The sequence below is a fragment of the Jatropha curcas genome, chromosome 11 (genome assembly GCF_041381405.1).
Source record: "Jatropha curcas cultivar XTBG-Jc1 chromosome 11, XTBG_Jcur_1.0, whole genome shotgun sequence".
Classification (NCBI taxonomy): Eukaryota; Viridiplantae; Streptophyta; class Magnoliopsida; order Malpighiales; family Euphorbiaceae; genus Jatropha; species Jatropha curcas.
The window spans coordinates 15,747,062-15,768,268 of NC_143161.1; the positions used below are offsets into that span (position 1 = coordinate 15,747,062).

Here is a 21,207-nt window from a genome sequence, read left to right on the forward strand (position 1 = left end):
ACATTGGGATAATTAATCTAGTAATTAGGTTAATTAAAATTGGAGTCAACTTAGGGTTTTTTCCTAGTTTACCCTAAAATAAATAAACAAAGTGGCGACTCATACATTCACGTGCATTTCTGCCCTTTGGTCATATGCATTTTTATGCCTATATTTTCGGGGTAGGAGTTCACACCCCGGCACTCCGTTTTTACTCACTCAGTCTGTGTTGACGGACGCTCCTTCTCCCCTACGCTCCTTGCGATTCTTTTACTGCTTTTCTGCATTTTAGTATAGGCTTTTTATTACTCTGCTGTTGTGATATTTGGCCACTTAAATTAAACTAAATTAATTAATATTCCCCAAACGATGAGCTTAATCCGGAGTTTTTCAAGCTGAAGCTAAGAAGCGGTCGCCGATTAACTCAGGTAAATAAACGAAACTCTGCTCATTTAATTTTAGCACTTCATGCATATTTCTCTTCTACTCCTAATTCTACAACTGCATAAATGCATTCATGTCATCAATTAGGCAAATAAACTGCCTCAATTAAATATGATTAAGCTTAAATACCCGATTAATTGATAATCGTGGTATTAAAGCCTAAATCCGACAATATTGGCTTAAAGTACCTAGTCAATTAATGACTATGGTATAATCGCCTTTATTTCAAACAGTCCGGCTTAAGTCCAATTAATTGTGAATACTCAAATTTTGAGGCTCAAAGAGCCACTTTTTCCGGACTGCAAACAGTCCGGTCAGACCGGAGGTCATTCAAAAAGTTCGCCGGAAGTGTGCCAATATGGTACTTGAAATGTCCGAAAAAATTACGAGGATCATGGAACTGGTCTCGGAATATTTTTTTGGAGGTCCGGAACTCCCGGAAAAGCCTCCGGAACGAAATTAAGAAAAAGAAAGAAGGCACACATGCCCGCCCGAGGGGTGGGCATGCCCGCCCAACATGGGCGGGCATACCCGCCCAAGCCAGGCGGGCGCGCCCGCCCAGCTTGGGCGGACACGCCCGCCTAAGCTAGGGCGGGCACGCCCGCCCAGCCCAGGCGGGCATGTCCGCCCAGCTTGGGTGGACACGCCCGCCCTTGAAGGCCGGCAGGGGCGCCTGGGGTCACTTTTTTCCTATAAAAGACGGCTCTGGGGCTCCGTTTTGAGACACTCAGTCTGTGTTGACGGACGCTCCTTCCCCCTACGCTCTTTGCCATTCTTTACTGCTTTCTTGCATTTTTTTTCTTTTTAATTTTAGTTTATTTTTGTGATACTTGGTCACTTAAAATTAAACTAAAATTAATTCCCTTAACGAGGAGCTTAACCTGGAGTTAAGAAGCGGTCGACGATTAAATCAAGTACGTAAGTCAAACTTTACCTATTTAATCTTAGCACTTCATGTATGCTTCTTTTCTACTCCTAAAAATTCTACAACTGCATAAATGCATTCATACCATCATATAGGCATGTAAATTGCCTCAATTAAAATATGATTAAGCCAAATGCCCGGTTAATTAATAATCGTGGTATCAAAGTTTAAGTCCGACAATATTGGCTTAAAATATCTAGTAATTCAATGGCTATGGTATGATTGCCTTTATTTCGAACAATTTTCAGCTTAAGTCCAATTAATCAACAATTGTGGCTAAAAGCCTTAATCAATCATGTTTTGGCAACAAATTGCCTACAGTTAAATCAAAGTTTTGGCAAAATGCCTTAAAACTCAATCAATCTTTGGGTTTTAAAACCGAAAAAATCAATCATTTTGGCGACAATCGCCCAACCAACTTCATTTTGGCAATCGATTGCCTAAATCACTCTTTTCGGCTAAAAGCCTTAAAATCAATCATTTTTGCGACAATCGCCTAAAAATTAATCATTTCTGGCAACAATTGCCTAAATCAATCTTTTTGGCTTAAAGTCATTAAAATCAACACTTTTTGGCATCAAATGCCTAAAAATCAAACTCTTTGGCAAAATGCCTAAACAAAAAATGCACTAAGCATACACACACTCATGCATTAAGCATACCCATTCAATGCCCTTCAAAGAAGGCCTATCGAACTACGTTGACTTTGATCTTCCATTCAAACGGAAGTACGTAGGCACGTTCGGGATTTCACCCCGGGTGGCAAGTCGAAATCACTCAAACATTTCATTAATCCATCATTCACCTTGCAAAGCATTCATTCATCGGTTAGTTCATCAGCATGACATAGTCTCGGGATCCATCTCGGGTTCGTAGATTGTGCCTTAAACATTGGGATAATTAATCTAGTAACTAGGTTAATTAAAATTGGAGTCACTTAGGGTTTTTCCTAGTTTACCCTAAAATAATTAAACAAGGTGGCGACTCACACACATTACGTGTATTTCTTCTCATTCATCATATGCATCACATGCCTATGATATTTGGGGAAGGGGTTCACAGTTTGGCGACTCTGCTGGGGACGTTATGTAATTAATTTGCATAAAGTGGACTACAATTGTTGTGAAAACTAACCGGCCTTTCTTTAAGGCATCATTTTATTATGCTTTGTTTTGCAGGGTACCCTAACACGAATCAAGTGTTCTTTCTTTAAGAATACTTGATTAGGAGATTTGAACCAAATTGACAAACTTGATTAAGACATTTAAACTTGTTGATTTATTTGCACGATCGAGAATCTTTTTCTCCATTGCATAAAAAATGAATTTCAAATGAATTTCTTCTCTTTCTGTTCAAACTTCTGAGTCTGGATTGCAAGTAGCGCTGATCGGCAGGTCTCTTTGATTATGTCGACGGACAGCCAAAGCGTCCTCCCTGTTACCGCAAACCGCCCCTAATCCTTTTGGGGGTGGCCCATAGGTGTGCGTACCGTTGGACCCACGCGAAACTCTTTGTTTCACATGTGGTTAGGTATATCCATACTCAAGGTTCAAGGGTCCCTTATAAGCCGATTCTCTATTTGAGTCATAGCCTATAGAACCTATCCTTTAGGACTGTATGCACCCAATGATGTGAATCATATCATTAAACAGATTACGACGTGTTGTTATGCGCATTCACGACATATCATAAACATGGGGTAAACACAAAGAGGGCGTGAAATACCCTTTTACTTTCAGTCATGCACAGTTGGACAAGAGAGTCAATTCACCTCACATCAGCTACCTGATACATCGACCACTGTACCTAATCCAGCTACCCTTATCCTTACAGGTGCCCACAATCCGAGTGCCTACCCAAGTGCCAGACACACCTACAGTGCTATCACCAGCTTCACCAGCTTCACCAGCTACACCAGCTTCGCCTACAACTCCAACAACCTTATCTGCACCAATGGCATCACTTGCTGATATCCAAACCCTCATTGAACAACTAGAGGCTAGAATGGAGGCCAGAATGGAGGCCAGAATGAATGAGGCACTAGCTGCCCAAAGGACCGCCCTGATAGCTGAACTGGGTAATGGGAATGGTAATGGAAACGGGGCCTCCGCTGGGGGAAGTGGACCTACTGCCTCCAACCAGGGTCCTGCTGCTGAACCTACAAACCCTGCCCTAAACCTGGATGATATGCCTTCTAAAACTACCTCTGAGCTGGAAGCTCAGAGAATGAGAGAGAAACTAGAGCTCCTAGAGAGGTCCATCACTGCTCCCAAAACCCACAAGGAAGTGGTGGACATGGACTCCTTGTCTTTGTTCCCTGAAGCCAGGTTGCCAACTAAGTTCAAGATGCCCAACATGGACAAATTTGATGGAACCACTTGTCCTAAGACTCATTTGAAAATGTATGTAGGTGCTCTTAACCCATTTGGATTGAGCAGCGAGCTCCTTGCCCAGTTGTTCCAACAATCTCTTACCGGTGCTGCATTGAGATGGTTTGTCAGCTTAGACCGGTCCAAAATGAAAACATGGGAAGACATCTGCAATGCATTCAATTCCCAATACCGCTATAACATGGAGGTGGATGTCACTCGAAGAGAACTAGAAACCACCAAGCAGAAAAACAATGAACCCTTTTCCTCGTTCCTTACGAGGTGGAGGGCCAAAGCCGCCCAAATGATTAACCGGCCTTCTGAACAAGAGCAGGTAGATATAATAATAAAAAACCTGCAGCCTGTCTACCAACACCAACTACAGACTCAGTACCTACCAACATTCCAGTCGCTCATTGCCACTGCTACTAAGGTAGAAGATCTGATTCAAATGGGGCAACTGAAAGAAGACTCAGGAACCTCAAAGTATAAGAAACCTAGCCAAGCTGGCAAGGTCCACGAAGTGGCTAGCATCACCCCCACAAATCCTTTACGTGTGGGGAACATGAGAAATAATAATCAATCATCCAGGAGAACCTATACTGATCTCGGGATGCCGATCCTTGTGGTATTCCGAGAAGCTGTCAAGGCTAACTACATCAAGCCTTTGGAAGCAAGGCCACCACCAAATCCATTACCGAGGAATTACAGGGCTGATGAATACTGTGAGTATCATCAGGGACATGGGCATAAGACTAAAGCGTGTTGGACGCTCAAGAATCGCATCCAGGACCTGGTGGACAATGGTTCAATTATTCCCAGAAGTAAGCCAAACATTAGTACTAACCCCTTACCAAATCACGGGGTAAATGCTATTATGGCTGATCAGGAACTGATCGATCCTTTCGAACTGTTCCTAGAAATGAATAACATCTGTGTTTTGGATTTGAATGACCTAGTCGGAGAACTTGATGCTATAACCAGGAGCGGGAGACAATATGAACCTTTAGTTTTGGACAAAATTCAAAATAAACCCTACCAGAGGGCAGAGGAGCCAAAGGAGGACCCGGTGCTGTCACAATTAAAAAAGACACAAGCTAGGGTGTCAATCTGGGAACTTTTGGCATCGTCCTTTCCTCATCGCCAAACTCTTTGCAAGGCTTTGAGTCAACTTCAGACACCTGTGGAAGTTAGCCCAGAAATGCTAGTATCCACCCTCACCCAATCATCTAAAACACGAAGCATCGGTTTCTCTGATGACGATTTGCCCAAAGAGGGAGGCAGTCATAACAATGCTCTCTATGTCACTGTTCAGACTCGAGACAAAACCGTGCCCATGGTTCTCATTGATAATGGGTCGGCGCTGAACGTCTGCCAAATAAGAGTAGCCAGCTGTCTAGGGTTGGAAGAAACTGACTTCACTCCCTCGGACCAGATAGTGAAGGCCTATGACAGCACCCGGAGGGAAGTGTTGGGGGTTGCTACGCTGAAGTTAACGGTTGGGCCAGCTGTGATGGAAGTCCCCTTCCAGGTAATTGATGTACCGACTAGCTTCAACCTGCTTCTGGGCCAACCATGGATACACCACACTAAGGCAGTACCCTCGTCCTTGCACCAAAAGGTCAAGTTTCCTTACGAGGACAAAGTCATCACCATTCAGGGGGATGACTATAGCCAGCTCAAAAAGCCAAAGGGCCAGCCTCTCTTTGAGGTCAACCCTGAAACTGTCAATCTACCCCTCTCGGGATTTCAGTACGACACTGTGTAGTTCATAGAAGGAAAGACTGCAAACTCTCGAATTCTCTTTGATTTCGGGACGGTGCAAATAAACTGCATAGTGCCCTTGATGCTTAAGATGTCCTATCTGCCAGGAATGGTTATGGCCAGATCCGGGAAAGCATACCCCAAACTGCAAGCCTGGGAGTGTCCAGTGAATGAGGGAACTTTCGGACTGGGTTATGAGCCCACTAATGAGGACCGTGCTAAGAGGACCCGAAGAGGAAGGAAAGAGAATGTACAAATGCGGCCTTACCTATTGACTCTGAACAGCTACTTCTGTAAACCGGGAGAAACAGTTCCTTACTGTGGCTTCCGAGAACCTTTTTGCTGCCCAACCGCTAAGAAGATGCTGCCTGGGTTGGAGATATTCTCAGATGTCTGGGGCAACAAGCCTGAAACAGTAACTGGGCTGGAAGCAGAAGACTTCATGCAGCCTAGTCTCTTTGACGAAGTTGCGGTTATCACAGGAGATGACGGGAATCGAGACCTGCTAGATCTGATCAAGCCGAACGAAGGACTTCTCACCAACTGGTACACCGAGGAGGAGCGCACTGCTGATAAACCCCCTCCCGACTCAAACCTAGTACCGGAGTCTGTAATAAAGTCCTGTACTGAGTCCGAGTCTGACCCCGAGACTGAAACCGAGTCAGAGTCTAGTTCCAGTTCCGGGTCATCTGTGTCGGATCTAGAAGATCCAGATTTCAAATTTGATGTATTCTTTGAAGACGATTCCGTCATAATTAATAAAGGCTTGCAAATTCTTGATTACCCTGTGTGTCTATCTTTCCAAGCATTTCCAAGCAAAAACAATCAAATAAATGAAATAAAAAAATGAAAAGGAAAAAATAATAATTGGCAAAGAAGAAAACGAACATACATACATTGCATCTGATTGCATGAACAGGGAACAGGTCAGTGAATGTTTGACAAAATTTGCTGATTGCTTCATGTGGAAAGCAAGTGACATCACCGGAATTGACCCAGCAATAGTGGTGCACAAGATTCCAGTATATCCAGAGACTAAGCCAGTAAAACAGAAGCTAAGAAGGCTGAAAACAGAATGGTCCTTGAAAATCAAGGAGGAAGTTGCCAAGCAGCTGGAGAACAAGTTCATAGAACCTATCGCCTACCCGACATGGTTAGCAAATATCGTGCCAGTGCCAAAGAAGGATGGAAAAGTGCGAATGTGTGTGGACTACCGGGATTTGAATAAAGCATGTCCGAAGGACGATTTTCCTCTGCCGCACATTGACTTGTTAGTGGACCGAATGGCTGGACACGAGATGGTCTCCTTGACTGATCTTGCTGTCGGTTATAATCAAATAATGATGCATGAGCCAGACAAAGAGAAAACGGCGTTCACCACGGAATGGGGAACTTACTGCTACAGGATCATGCCTTTTGGGCTCAAAAATGCTGGGGCAACCTATCAACGAATGGCGACGACCATCTTCCATGACATGATTCACAAAGAAGTAGAAGTATATGTGGACAATATGGTTGTCAAATCAAAAACAGCTGAAGAACATACGACAGCGCTTGAGAAGTTCTTCCTTAGACTTCGAAAGTACAATTTAAAGCTCAATCCGACAAAATGTCTGTTTGGAGCTACATCCGGAGTATTTCTGGGGCACATGGTTAGTCGGAAGGGCATAGAGATTGATCCTTCGAAAGCTAGAGCTATTCTGGAAATGCCAGCACCAAGGACCGAAAAAGAAGTCCGAGGTTTCCTAGGAAGGCTACAGTACATCAGCCGGTTCATCAATCAGTTGGCCGATACTTGTGGTCCGATTTTCAAACTACTTAGGAAAGGAGTAGCAGTCAAATGGAATAAGGATTGTCAGGCGGCTTTCGACCAAGTCAAGCGATACCTGCTATCCCCGCTATCCCCGCCTGTTTTACAACCACCAAGGCTAGGAAAGCCTTTGCTACTGTATCTGTCTGTGACAGAAGAAGCAATGGGTGCCATATTAGCTCAACAAGCAGAAGATACAAGGATAGAAAATGCCGTGTATTACCTCAGCAAGAGGATGCTGGAATATGAGTTGAAATACAACAAGATAGAGAAGTTGTGTCTGGCTCTAGTCTGGGCCTGTACCAAGCTGCAACACTACCTCTCGTCTTACACTACACACGTAATCTCTGAATCGAACCCCTTGAAATTCCTTATGGAAAGGCCGGTTCTTGACTGTAAGATGGCAAAGTGGGTGTCAGTGCTCGCAGCCTACGATTTAAAATTTGTACAACGGAAGGCAGTGAAAGGCGGAGCCTTGGCTGATCAATTAGCAGAATTGCCGGTCGAGGACCAAATGCCGGAAGTAGAATTTCCTGATGAAGACTTGTTGAGCTTGGAAGGTGAGGTCTGGGAAATGTACTTCGATGGAGCGTCAAACTACCATGGAAACGGGATTGGAGTCGTATTCAAAACTCCTTGTGGAGAATACGTCCCAATCGCAGTCAAACTAGATTTCGACTGTACCAACAACGAAGCCGAGTATGAAGCTTGCATCAAGGGGTTAGAAGCGGCCCTGGAAAAAGAAATAAAAATCCTTAGGGTTTTCGGAGATTCCAACCTGATAGTCTATCAAGCTCTAAGGAAATGGAAAAGCTCAAAGCATCATGAATTCCTTACACAATGGGGAGTCTGGTCCGCACATGCACGGGATAGCTTTGGCTCGGAAAATTATGAACCTGGGTTATTACTGGTCGACCATAAATGCAGATTGCGTGAGGCACGCGCGGAAGTGCCACGAATGTCAGGTTTTTGCTAAGCTACAAAGACAGCCTCCGGTCAGTCTAAATCCCATTACTTCACCATGGCCTTTCGCAACTTGGGGCATAGACGTGATCGGAAAGATCCATCCAAAGGCTTCCAATGGCCATCAATTCATTCTGGTTGCTGTTGATTATTTTACTAAGTGGATTGAGGCAGCTTCTTATTCCGTTTTGAATGCCAAGAAGGCAGCACAGTTCGTTCGTACCAACATCCTTTGTCGGTATGGAACACCATTCGAGATCATCACGAATAACGGATCTCACTTTCAAAGTGAATTTTTGGACCTACTGAAACAAAAGAAGATTCAGCATCACAAGTCTTCACCCTACCGCCCACAGACGAATGGGGCCGTAGAAGCTGCAAACAAGGCTATAAAGGTCATTTTGCATAAGACAGTTCAAAAGCATAGAGCTTGGCACGAACAATTGCCAAATGCCTTGTGGGGATACAGGACTTCAATCAGGACACCTACTGGGGCAACCCCGTATTCTTTAGTATATGGCATGGAAGCAGTGTTGCCTATTGAGCTGGAAGTTCGGTCGGCAAGAATTATCCAGGAAAGCCAGATCAGCGAAGCAGATTGGGCCGAGAATTATCATTCGCAACTCTTGGGTATGGATGAAAAGCGATTGCGAGCAATCCACCAAACTCAAGTGTATCAAAGAAGAATGGCGCGGCATTTCAATAAGAAAGTCAAAGACCGGAAGTTGGAAGAGGGTTGTTTGGTTTTGAAAGAAATTAGACAGCCAATCGTAGACCCACGTGGGAAGTTTCGTCCTCATTGGGCTGGACCCTATGTGTTAAAGAAAATTTTGTCAGGCGGAGCCGTTATTTTGACTGATTTGGATGGCTTGGAATTTGCTAATCCATGTAATTTAGATCAGTTAAAAAGATATTTTGTGTGATTGTAATGTAAGATGAACTACATTAGACCTGATTCTCTTTGGAAAAAAGAAATTATATATCAGAGATATGTAGGCAGCCCTCTTTGGGCGCGGTCTAAACATTTCATAATTTCATTCTTCTTTGTCAAATAAAAAAAATAAAAAAAAATAAAAAAAAATAAAAAAACCCGCTAAGTCGAAAACCCATAAAAAGGCGACTTAGGCAAAAGTCGGGACCCGTTAAGCTGAAAACCCAAAAAGGGCGGCTTAGACAAAAATGGGTAAGCTCGCTAAGTTGAAAACCCGAAAAGGGCAGCTTAGGCAAAAATTAGAGCTTGAAAGAAATAAAATTAGAAAATGCTTGGAAAGCTAAATAATTTTCTCAATTCAAGCTAAAAAGTCGAATCTCATTCCAAATAGCAGTTCAAATCAAGCAGAAAAGAAAGTGTAAAGCATACATCCAAAGATAAATCCAAAGTCCCAAAACGAAAGGCAAAACAAGAAAAAGATCACAAAAGTTCATATGAGTCTAGGTATCCTGTTGCCTCCGCGGAGCGGCATCCTCTGAGTCTTCTACTGAACTCTGCCCAGCCTTGCCTGTCCGAGGGGCCAGCACAATCTCCTCACCTGTCCCAAACTCCTCTTCAACATCAGCCTGAACCCAACCTTCAAGAACACTCAGCAGTGCAGTCCTCCTTGGTCTTTCAATTGGCCAGACAGCGGCAATGAACCAGGCCCGGTACTCGGGAGAAGTCTGAACACTGGTGGGATCGGGTAAAGGTCTCACCATGCGGTGATCTCTAACCCAAGCTTTAAGGACAGCTCGGGTAACACCAGCAGTAATGGCAGCATCGGTCGAAATATCATCCATAACGGGGACAGTCTGATCTATCCCCATCTGCCTCAAAACGCGCGAAGCGCAGTACCAAGTGCAGTGGGTAAGGCCTAAGAGGTAAACCCGAGAATGGCGGAAGCTGACCTGAATAAAGCGGCTGATATTATACCAAGGGATGAACCACAGTATCTCATTTGGACCTGATTCAACCAGCCACGAAGTCCATGTCTCAATAGAAGGGTGCGAGATCAAGATTTTTCGCATGCGATACTGGGAAGGATTGTAAGGAAGGGAGGTAGGAGCAGCCACCACTTGAAGATGATCCCTCAACCAAACCTGAGTAATAGATCTTTTCTATTACAAAGAAACAAATTAAAAAAGAAGAAGAAGAATGAGGTAGGATAATAGAAAAAATACCTGGAGAATGACGGGGGAAACAGTCCAATCATCGAACCCTAAAGCGGCTCTGTCAAGGCTTCTAATGGTCTCTGCCAGCACGACACCGCCAATACAACCCATATCCTCCATTTGCCAAACCATGGGACAAAGCCGCAAGTCTCCAAAACCTGGGTCCCGGTTGAATAAGAAACCAGCCAATAAGCAGAAAACCAGGGCCCGCATCCTCAGCCTCATCCGGTCAGGGTCGTCCAAGCAAGTTTCTGAAAATTCATCAATCAGGGGCAACAGAATCGCCTTCTGATCATCCACAATCATAGCCTTAGCCTGTTGCCGGCTAAACCGAAACAAGTTCTCAAATGACTTAACATACCCAACTTTCACCTCGTGCCTAACCAAGGGAGCATTGGGATCACACCCTATAATCGCACAAAATTCCTCAAAAAGAGGGCACATTTCCTCCATCATAGCCCCAAACCGAAAAACGTGAGCCTTAGGATCCCAAAATCTAATACAGGCTCGCAAAAGGTCCCAGTCAACTACTACGCCCCTAAGAGTGATAACGGGAGAAATTCCGTACCTCCCCAAATTGATCTTTTCAATTTTGGAGAGACTCCTGGTCCAGCTATGCATGCTATGATTGTAAAAGGGATTCATGTTTCTTATTTATTTATCTATCCTGCTTTTATTAATTAAAAAAAAATAATAATAATAATAATAAATATAATAATAAATAAAAAAAAAGAGGGGAGAGAGAAAACTGACCAGAATAGCTATTTAGGCACAGAGTTCGAGAGTTAGAATGGGGAAAAAGGCTAAAAACAGCCTTTTTTATTTAGAAAGTCGCGCCCAAGGGCGGCTGCCCACGCCCTCTAGGGCGGGTATGCCCACCTGAAGGGCGGGCACGCCCGCCCGGAATGGGCGGGCACGCCCGCCTTACCTAGGCGGGCATGCCCGCCCAGGCAGGGCGGGCACTCCCGCCTAGCCCAGGCGGGCATGCCCGCCCACGCGGGGCGGGCACGCCCGCCCAGCCCAGGCGGGTATGCCCGCCCAGACAGGGCAGGGCACACCCAGCCATCCCAGGCGGGTGTCAAAAAAAAAAAAAAAAAAAAAAAAAGAGGGGAGGTAAAGTTTTTTTTTAAAAAAATTGGATTTTCTCTTCTGTTCAAATCTAATAAATGTGTATACTTTCAGTATTAATCAAATGCAGGTACAAATAAGTTAAGTACAGAAACACAGGCCAAGATTCGGTATAGGAAAATAAAAAGGAAAGAAAATAAAGGAAAGCAAGGAAGTCCAGCAGCTATCAGCGGCGAGACCTCCTCCTCCTCCGGTCGTCAAAGGCCTGCAGTGTCCAAGCTGAAGTTAGTTCCTCCTGCATCCCAAGGATTAGCTCCATCATCTGACTGATCAAGCCGTCAGGCACCTGGAAGTCACACAAAAAAAAATATATATATATATAAGTCAATATGCATACAAATCTCTTATAAATCCTTTTTATTAGAGATTTATCAGTCATTACCTCATTAATGCCATCAGAAGGAAGAGCCAGGCGATTCACGCGCTCCAGGGACACCTCTCGAAGAGATGAAGTACCCTCAGGAGTGTAATAGGAAATGCTGTATGGAAGGTGCAAATTGGCCAAGCCCGGATGGACTGGCCTGGTAGCCTCTGAAATAGCCTGGGGAATCCTGATGGCACCAGCCGCATGGCTGGGGCCAGCTCGAGACGGACCCTCCACCGGAGTAGAAGAAGAAGGATGGGACGTAGGCCTCCTTCTTGGAGTCCTGGCCGAGGAGCCTGAAGCCCGAGAGGAACGGGTGCCGAGCGGCTGGAAAGGGGTCGACCTCGGGAGATTGTCAAGCCTAGAGCCGATGGGCCGCATCAGAAACACCTGGCAGAATTCATCATAATCTCCACCCCGGATCAATTCCATATGTGGGATACCTTCAGTATGGGCATCTGTAAGAACCATCTGTTTGCCCGCTCGCATGTCCTCAGGAGGAGGAAGAGGAACGGAGCGGCAGCCCCTAACCTGGAAGTGCACTCGCTCGCCCAGGTAATAACGTCTCAGAACAGGATGTGATAAGACAAACCGCCGTCGAGACAGAGCCTCTGATCGCCTGAAATGGGGATCAGCCTCAGTCCAACGTTGGAGTCGGGTATTCATCGCCCCTACCTCAGCCTGTGTAAGGGAAGCAAATGTGTCAATAAATCTTTTATTTTTTCGCACGACCAAGGGAAATTAAGAGGGTACTCGCCTGCTCTATGGTACAAGTATCGAAGAAGCTCCGCAAATCCCCTAAAGATTTCTGGCGTAGAACAGACTGGTGATTAGCTCGGTACCATCTCCAAGCCAAAGGTACCAACCCTAGCCCAAGATCAGTATGAGTCAGCTCTGGGCGGAGGTAGGGAAAATACTCAAAAGCCCAAGTCTGCAAAAAACGAAGGAATGGATCAGTAATAAAAAAAAAAAAAGGGAAAAAAGAAAGGGAAAAGACAGCACAGAATGAGGATATGCTCTTTACATTACCTCCCAGAAATAGTAGGTCCCGCTGAGCTTACAGTGGCCTCGACTCAGATCGCACATATCATCATACATGCGGCTCAGAATAGCACCGGCCCAGTCGTACTCAGTAAGATGGGCCAAGTCCTCCAAACTCTTCAGAATAGAGGGATTAAACTTCTCTTTTCTGTTAGACCAGAAAGATGACGCAAACAACAGCAACAGAGTGAATCTAGCTACCTGAGTAGCCGTTAGCTCTCCCTGTCTATGTCTGGCATAAATGTCAGGGGCCTGGAGAGATAACCAGTGCCTCGAAACACTCAGATCGGGAGTAGAATAGCTAGGCCTAACAATCCGGGGAAGGTCAATCCCTATCAGCTCCGTCATTCGGTCGGGGGTGACCGCAGTCCTCCAATCGTCATATAGCACGATCGGCCGAGTACCAAAAGGAATCCCAGAAATCAATGAAAAGTCGGTCGGGGTCATCGTCATCTCACCCCAAGAGAAGTGGAAAGTGTTGGTGGTGTCCCACCATCTCTTAGCCAACGCACCCAGTAGGCTCTTATAATTCTGCCTACCCAGCTCGAGGTTTCTTAAGAAGTCCAGGTGAGAAGGGCCAATGATGGCTCCGATCGGGTTATTATGATCAAGTATGTCAAACGGGATCTCAGCAATTGAGGACTCGCCTACGTCCAGCCTAATGTATGCACCCTAAAAGGTAAAATAGTTTAAGGTTATCCTTTGGTTCCTAACTAAAAGATATCTTAATCCCCTCCTAGTATGCATACTAATAAAAATAGTAAGCACAAACAGAAATCACAATTTGGCCTAAGGCCCGAAAAATCACAATTTGGCCTAAGGCCCAGAAATCACAATTTGGCCTAAGGCCCACGAATCACAGTTTGGCCTAAGGCCCAAAAAAAATTATTTTTCGGCCTAAGGCCCAAGATCACAATTAGGCCTAAAATAATATGCCAACAAAGCAAGCGTACCTGGGCAAAGACGCCGATCATAGAAGCGTGAGTATCAGCATCCGCCATGAGATCGACATCACTAAAAGACATCTCCAGAGACTCCAGCAGATCCTCATCGCTACCATAATCGGAGAAAGCCATGATGAGAGATTTGGGAGAATTTGAGAGAAAGCCTTAGAGTAAGAGGATGAAAATGAGTGAAAAATGAAAGTTTAAGCTATTTATAGAAGAAAAAAAGGAGCCAAAAGGCGGGTCTTCTGGACGCGTCTATTTTTCGCCTACAAAATTTGTGTTTCATACAACCACCTACTCCCATAAATCATTTTATGGTCGCCGGTGGGGGGCAGCTGTGAATACTCAAATTTTGAGGCTCAAAGAGCCACTTTTTTTCGGACTGCAAACAGTCTGGTCAGACCGAAGGTCATTCAAAAATTTCGCCGGAAGTGTGCCAATATGGTACTTGAAATGTCCGAAAAAATTACGAGGATCATGGAACTGGTCTCAGAATATTTTTTGGAGGTCCGAAACTCCCGGAAAAGCCTCCGGAACGAAATTAAGAAAAAGAAAGAAGGCACACATGCCCGCCCGAGGGGTGGGCATGCCCGCCCAAGCTAGGCGGGCAGGCCCGCCCAGCATGGGCGGGCACGACCGCCCAACATGGGCGGGCATACCCGCCCAAGCCAGGCGGGCGCGCCCGCCCAGCTTGGGCGGACACGCCCGCCTAAGCTAGGGCGGGCACGCCCGCCCAGCCCAGGCGGACACGCCCGCCCAGCCCAGGCGGACACGCCCGCCCTTGAAGGCGGGCAGGGGCGCTTGGGGTCACTTTTTTCCTATAAAAGACGGCTCTGGGGCTCCGTTTTGAGACACTCAGTCCGTGTTGACGGACGCTCCTTCTCCCTACGCTCTTTGCCATTCTTTACTGCTTTCTTGCATTTTTTCTTTTTAATTTTAGTTTATTTTTGTGATACTTGGTCACTTAAAATTAAACTAAAATTAATTCCCTTAACGAGGAGCTTAACCTGGAGTTAAGAAGCGGTCGACGATTAAATCAGGTACGTAAGTCAAACTTTACCTATTTAATCTTAGCACTTCATGCATGCTTCTTTTCTACTCCTAAAAATTCTACAACTGCATAAATGCATTCATACCATCATATAGGCATGTAAATTGCCTCAATTAAAATATGATTAAGCCAAATGCCCGGTTAATTAATAATCGTGGTATCAAAGTTTAAGTCCGACAATATTGGCTTAAAATATCTAGTCATTCAATGGCTATGGTATGATTGCCTTTATTTCGAACAATTTTCAGCTTAAGTCCAATTAATCAATAATTGTGGCTAAAAGCCTTAATCAATCATGTTTTGGCAACAAATTGCCTACAGTTAAATCAAAGTTTTGGCAAAATGCCTTAAAACTCAATCAATCTTTGGGTTTTAAAACCGAAAAAATCAATCATTTTGGCGACAATCGCCCAACCAACTTCATTTTGGCAATCGATTGCCTAAATCACTCTTTTCGGCTAAAAGCCTTAAAATCAATCATTTTTGCGACAATCGCCTAAAAATTAATCATTTCTGGCAACAATTGCCTAAATCAATCTTTTTGGCTTAAAGTCATTAAAATCAACACTTTTTGGCATCAAATGCCTAAAAATCAAACTCTTTGGCAAAATGCCTAAACAAAAAATGCACTAAGCATACACACACTCATGCATTAAGCATACCCATTCAAAACCCTTCAAAGAAGGCCTATCGAACTACGTTGACTTTGATCTTCCATTCAAACGGAAGTACGTAGGCACGTTCGGGATTTCACCCCGGGTGGCAAGTCGAAATCACTCAAACATTTCATTAATCCATCATTCACCTTGCAAAGCATTCATTCATCGGTTAGTTCATCAGCATGACATAGTCTCGGGATCCATCTCGGGTTCGTAGATTGTGCCTTAAACATTGGGATAATTAATCTAGTAACTAGGTTAATTAAAATTGGAGTCACTTAGGGTTTTTCCTAGTTTACCCTAAAATAATTAAACAAGGTGGCGACTCACACACATTACGTGTATTTCTTCTCATTCATCATATGCATCACATGCCTATGATATTTGGGGAAGGGGTTCACATTAATCAATAATTGTGGTTAAATAGCCTTATTAAACACGTTTTTCTTGGCAATAAATTGCCTACATTGCAATTCAATTGATCTCTTTTGGCAAACAAATTGCCTATAAGTAAGATTAACCATTTTTAGCGACAAATCGCTTAAATCGAAATTTTGGCTAAAAGCCTTCAAATAATCACTTTTGGCAAATAAATTGCCTTAAATCAATCAATTTTGGCGACCATCGCCCAATCAACACCTTTTGGCAAACAAATTGCCTAAATTAACTCATTTTGGCTAAAAGCCTTCAAATAATCAATTTTGGCGACAATCGCCTAAATCACATCAATTTTTGGCAATAAATTGCCTAAATCAATCTTTTTGGCTAAAAGCCTTAAATCAACATTTTTGGCAACAAATGCCTAAAACAACAAATCAATCAATTCTTTGGCAAAATGCCTAAACAAAATGCACAAAGCATACACACACTCATGCATTAAGCATACCCATTCAAAGCCCTTTAAAAAAGGCCTATCGAACTACGTTGACTTTGATCTTCCATTCAAACGAAAGTACGTAGGCACGTTCGGGATTTAACCCAGAGCGGCAAGTCGAAATCACTTAAACATTTTCATTGGTCCAATTGCATCCTTTACCTTGCAAAGCATTCATTCATTGGTTAGTTCATCAGCATGACATAGTCTCAAGATCCACCTGGGGTTCGAAGATTGTGCCTTAAACATTGGGATAATTAATCTAGTAATTAGGTTAATTAAAATTGGAGTCAACTTAGAGTTTTTTCCTAGTTTACTCTAAAATAATTAAACAAGGTGGCGACTCATACATTCACGTGCATTTCTGCCCTTAGTCATATGCATTTATATGCCTATTTTTGGGGGAGGGGTTCACACTTAGTTAATTAATAACTACGGTGTAATTGCCTTTATTTCGAACAGTTCGGCTAAAAGTCCAATTAATCAATAATTATGGCTAAAAGCATTAATCAATCACGTTTTTGGCAACAAAATTGCCTACAGTTTAATCAATCACGTTTTGACAACAAATTGCCTACGGTTTAATCAATCGCTTTTGACAACAAATTGCCTATAATTCAAATAACCACTTTTTGGCGACAAATCGCCGAACAAACCCCTTTGGTACAAATGCCCTTAATCAATCACTCTGGCGACAAATCGCCTAACCAATCTTTGGCAACAAATTGCCTAATCAAATATCAACTTTTGGCACAAATACCTTAATCAACCATTTTGGCGATAAATAGCCCAAACATCAATTTTTGGCAATAAATTGCCCAATCAAACACCTTTTGGCAACAAATGCCTAAAACAAAAAATCAATCAATCTTTGGCAAAAATGCCTAAAAAAATGCACGAAGCATGCACACACTCATGCATGAAGCATACCCCTTCAAAATGCCTTTGAATAGGCTTTATCGAACTACGTCAGCTTTGATCTCTCATTCAAACGAGAGTACGTAGGCACGTTCGGGATTCAACTCTAAGCGGCAAGTCGAAATCACCAAAACACTTTACTGGTCCAATTGCATCAATTTACCTTGCAAGGCATTTACACTTAAGTTAGTTAATCAGCATGACATAGTCTCGGGATCCACCTCGGGTTCGTAGATTGTGCCTTAAACTTTGGGGTAATTAATCTAGACTTGGTTAATTAAAATTGGAGTCATTTAGGGTTCTTTCTTAGTTTTCCCTTATAAAAATAAACTAGGTGGCGACTTCATAAAACACACATGTGAGCATACCTCATTCTAGCATAATTTTGCCTTCGGGGGAGGGTTCACAATACCTCGTGATGGATCTGTTGAAAAATGAAAATCATCTCTGGAAGCTTAAAACAGTTGCGTCACACAACTAACAGTTACGTGACGGAACTGTTCTTGGATGAACAGTTGCGTGACACAGCTGTTCTTGTATGAACAGTTGCGTGATGCGGCTGTTCTGGCCCAAGCTTGTTTTCAAACGATTTATTGAGATCATTTTTTTTATCTAAATATGATTCAAAAACTCATAAAATGGCCAAATATGAACATAATATAATTTAATGAAGCTTAAATTACTAAAATCGCAAAAATAAGTAAAAAAAAAAAAAATACAACGAATGGTAAAGAGATTACCTAATCCTCAGATTGAGGATTGTAAACGGATTGAATGTCTTAACAAGTGATAGTTAAGGTCTTCAGAAGCTTTGTTTCCAAGGATTCGATTCAAATTCGTTTTCTTTTGTCTTTTGAATTTTTCTCTCTTTTTTTTTTTGATTTAATTCACCTAAAATTGATATCTAATGGCTATTTTCCTTCAAACGAACTCAAAAGAGCCTCTGCAGGAAAATGTGGCCGCCCAATATGTTTTTAGGGTTTTTCCAAATCATTCCCCTCTTGTCTCAAACGTGAGAAAAAGATCTATTTATAGAAGTAAGTCACAGAGCATAGCTGCGTGACGCAGCTTACTTGTTGTACCAGAACTACATGTCGTTTAATACAAAAACGTCATGTAGTCTAATATAGCTACGTGACGCAGCTATAGCTGCGTGACGCAACTGCAACATCATTTTTAATTTAAATCCTTGGATTAAAAGACTTCTAGATAGCATTAACCCATTCATTCCACATCCTCGTATCATCATTGGATCAGGCGGGGTCATAAAAACACGCGTCAACAATTAGTCATTTCATTTACTAATGCCCTAAACGCTAAAGACTGACATCGCACATTTGGACTCTATATCATACAATTAAATTTACGAATATTAGCATTTAGTGCCTCTAATGAATTGACCAACTATAATATTATGAATCTAACTCTTACCTCTTTCGAGTTTAAGGATGTTCGTGACTCATGCCTTCTTCCAACATTATATTGAATTGGCATGTCAATGCAATTACTACTATTGCTTTCATCTTCCTTTGTCCGGTCCAAAGGGTTTGTAGCTCTGCAACCCATGAAGCAGTTTATTAGATTAACTCCTTCTACTCTTACTGAAAAATGCTCACTTAATAAAATTTATACTTAATGATTTCTTAAAATGCCAACTAGGAGGCTAGAGTATATGGATGTTGTTATTAGTCGTAAAATTGATACTTAATAAAATTAATATAAGCATATTAGTCTTGAAATGAAAGTTAACATATTGCTTAAAATCCAACACCCCTTCAAAACTAAAAAAATAAAAAATTTGAATACTTGCATGTTTAGTTACTAAAAAATTTTGGTTTCTTTTTTGCATGTTTAGTTACTAATATAAACCTCACATTAACAGTAATGTGAGCCTGTAATGTCTACTGGTTCTGTTTCTTAATATAAACCTTACACAAAAATTAATTCTGAAAATTGATTCTGAAAAATCACTAAGGTTTTAGTGTAATTTCAAAACTTGCATGTTTAGTTACTATAAAATTTTTGGTTTCATTTTTTGGCTTTAACTGACAGAATTTGGATTTTAATTGCCAATTAACATGATTCATCCTATCTGCTAACATGTTCCATGATATCAAGATTTTCTGTCATCTGTTAAGCGTCTCATTAACAGTAATATAACCTTTTACTTAATTACTCAAAATGTATACTATTAGACTTATTATATAAACAATTTAATATAAGCGTAAGGCTTACATTAATATAACATTGACAGTAATATAAACCTAATTTAAACCTTATGCAAAAATTGATTCTCAAAATTGATGTTGACAGTGATTCTGAATATAAACGTGAGAATGGATCTTGTGGAAACAATATAAATGAAAAAACACGATCCTAATTTATTTACAATTACAGTTATCAATTTGGCTTAAAATCATTTCTTGGCTTTAACTGACTGTGGCATGCAATACCAATACCAATGCCAATTCAAAAATGACAACAAATTAGTTTCAAAGTTTTATTAATTTAGAATTCACTTACCGATTAATTTTTCTCGCACGGTGGGGCATGGTGGATGAGTTGCTTCCTCGCCTAGCTTCAATCAATTCTTCCAGCTGAACTGTTCTACAAACCAATCGATCTTCCCCTCTTCAAATCTGTCAATATTATCGATTATTGATTCCCTCAATTACTTGTTGATGCTACGATTACAATCAATCCCTCTTCCCCTCTATTTGTTTTAACCAGAAATAATTCATGCCAATGGCCGCCCAAGATGAGCTTAAGATGATGAAGAGAGGGCGATACACTAAGCTTGTCTTTTTTTTCCCCATAAATCATTGCTGCATTTACTCATTTTACCCTTTATTGTTGCATACCGTATACCTAGCATAGCCCTTTCCAAGTAGAGATAATAAATTATACTGTGGGCCCCACTATATTGAGATAATAATTTAAAAGCATCCGAATGCATGAGCGAGCCGAATTATCTATCGGCGCCCTATTTGGATTTGACAGTCTCTTCTCTCCTCTCCCTTCCTATATCATTCCCGCCCCAATATCTCTATCGTTCCTGATTTGGCTCGAATCCGTAAAACAAACAAATAAATCAATAAATAATAAAGGTCACGATGAAGAAGATCGACGCAGGTGACATATCAGAAGGGATGAGTCAATACATAGGAGCAGTGGTAATAATCCTAATAATGGTGTTGTTGCAGAAGAGTAAAAGAACAAAAGGTTGAAGGTTAAGGAGAGAGAAAGTGAGAGCATACTTGTGATGTGGCACCATTGTGGCTTAATTAACATGCCGATTGTCAACTCACTCACGGCACGACGTGTATCTCGCAAAACAATTATCAATCAAACATGGAGTATATTAGCTATAAAAAAATAAAGCCTTAGATGTATCATGGATCTTTTGAGAGCGTTGGAATGTTCGAATACAAGGTTAAAATTATAAATGTTGAAGGCATTTTTATGTAGAAACCTAAATATATTGTCAAAAATAGCTTTTTTTTATATAAATCAGTGATGTGAATTTACTTCGCGTCATTATAGCAAGACCATTTTTCCTATATCCTCTTTTTAATTGTTTTTTCAAAAAATTAAAATTGATCCCTAAATTACAGTGAAATTAACAAATAAAAACTTATATTTACAAAAACTAACTATAAAATTTTCAACTAATAATTTCATTTTTTTGACTATCAATTGATGAGAAATTAAACTCTAAATTATAATTTATGAAATCCCTAACTTAAATTTTAATTAACACTTTCATCCTCTTCTTTGAGCGAAAGAACCAAAATGCTAATAATTTTATAATTTAATAACCTCATAA

General features: G+C 41.9%; 2 protein-coding genes across 2 annotated transcripts; both read right to left on the reverse strand.

The window, feature by feature from the left end:
* Positions 1–9,517: 9,517 nt before the first annotated feature.
* LOC149492634 (uncharacterized) lies at positions 9,518–11,451 on the reverse strand. The gene is made up of 2 exons (XM_089716148.1): positions 10,409–11,451; positions 9,518–10,327 (listed from the first exon to the last, which is right to left on the reverse strand). The coding sequence occupies exons 1-2, from the start codon at positions 11,042–11,044 to the stop codon at positions 9,686–9,688; spliced, it is 1,278 nt and encodes a 425-aa protein (XP_089572274.1). The 5' UTR covers positions 11,045–11,451; the 3' UTR covers positions 9,518–9,685.
* A 108-nt stretch (positions 11,452–11,559) lies between these two features.
* Positions 11,560–20,761, reverse strand: LOC119370062 (protein MAINTENANCE OF MERISTEMS). The gene is made up of 6 exons (XM_089716147.1): positions 19,905–20,761; positions 18,813–18,936; positions 12,921–13,604; positions 12,649–12,822; positions 11,910–12,572; positions 11,560–11,813 (listed from the first exon to the last, which is right to left on the reverse strand). The coding sequence occupies exons 1-6, from the start codon at positions 19,931–19,933 to the stop codon at positions 11,694–11,696; spliced, it is 1,794 nt and encodes a 597-aa protein (XP_089572273.1). The 5' UTR covers positions 19,934–20,761; the 3' UTR covers positions 11,560–11,693.
* Positions 20,762–21,207: the final 446 nt, after the last annotated feature.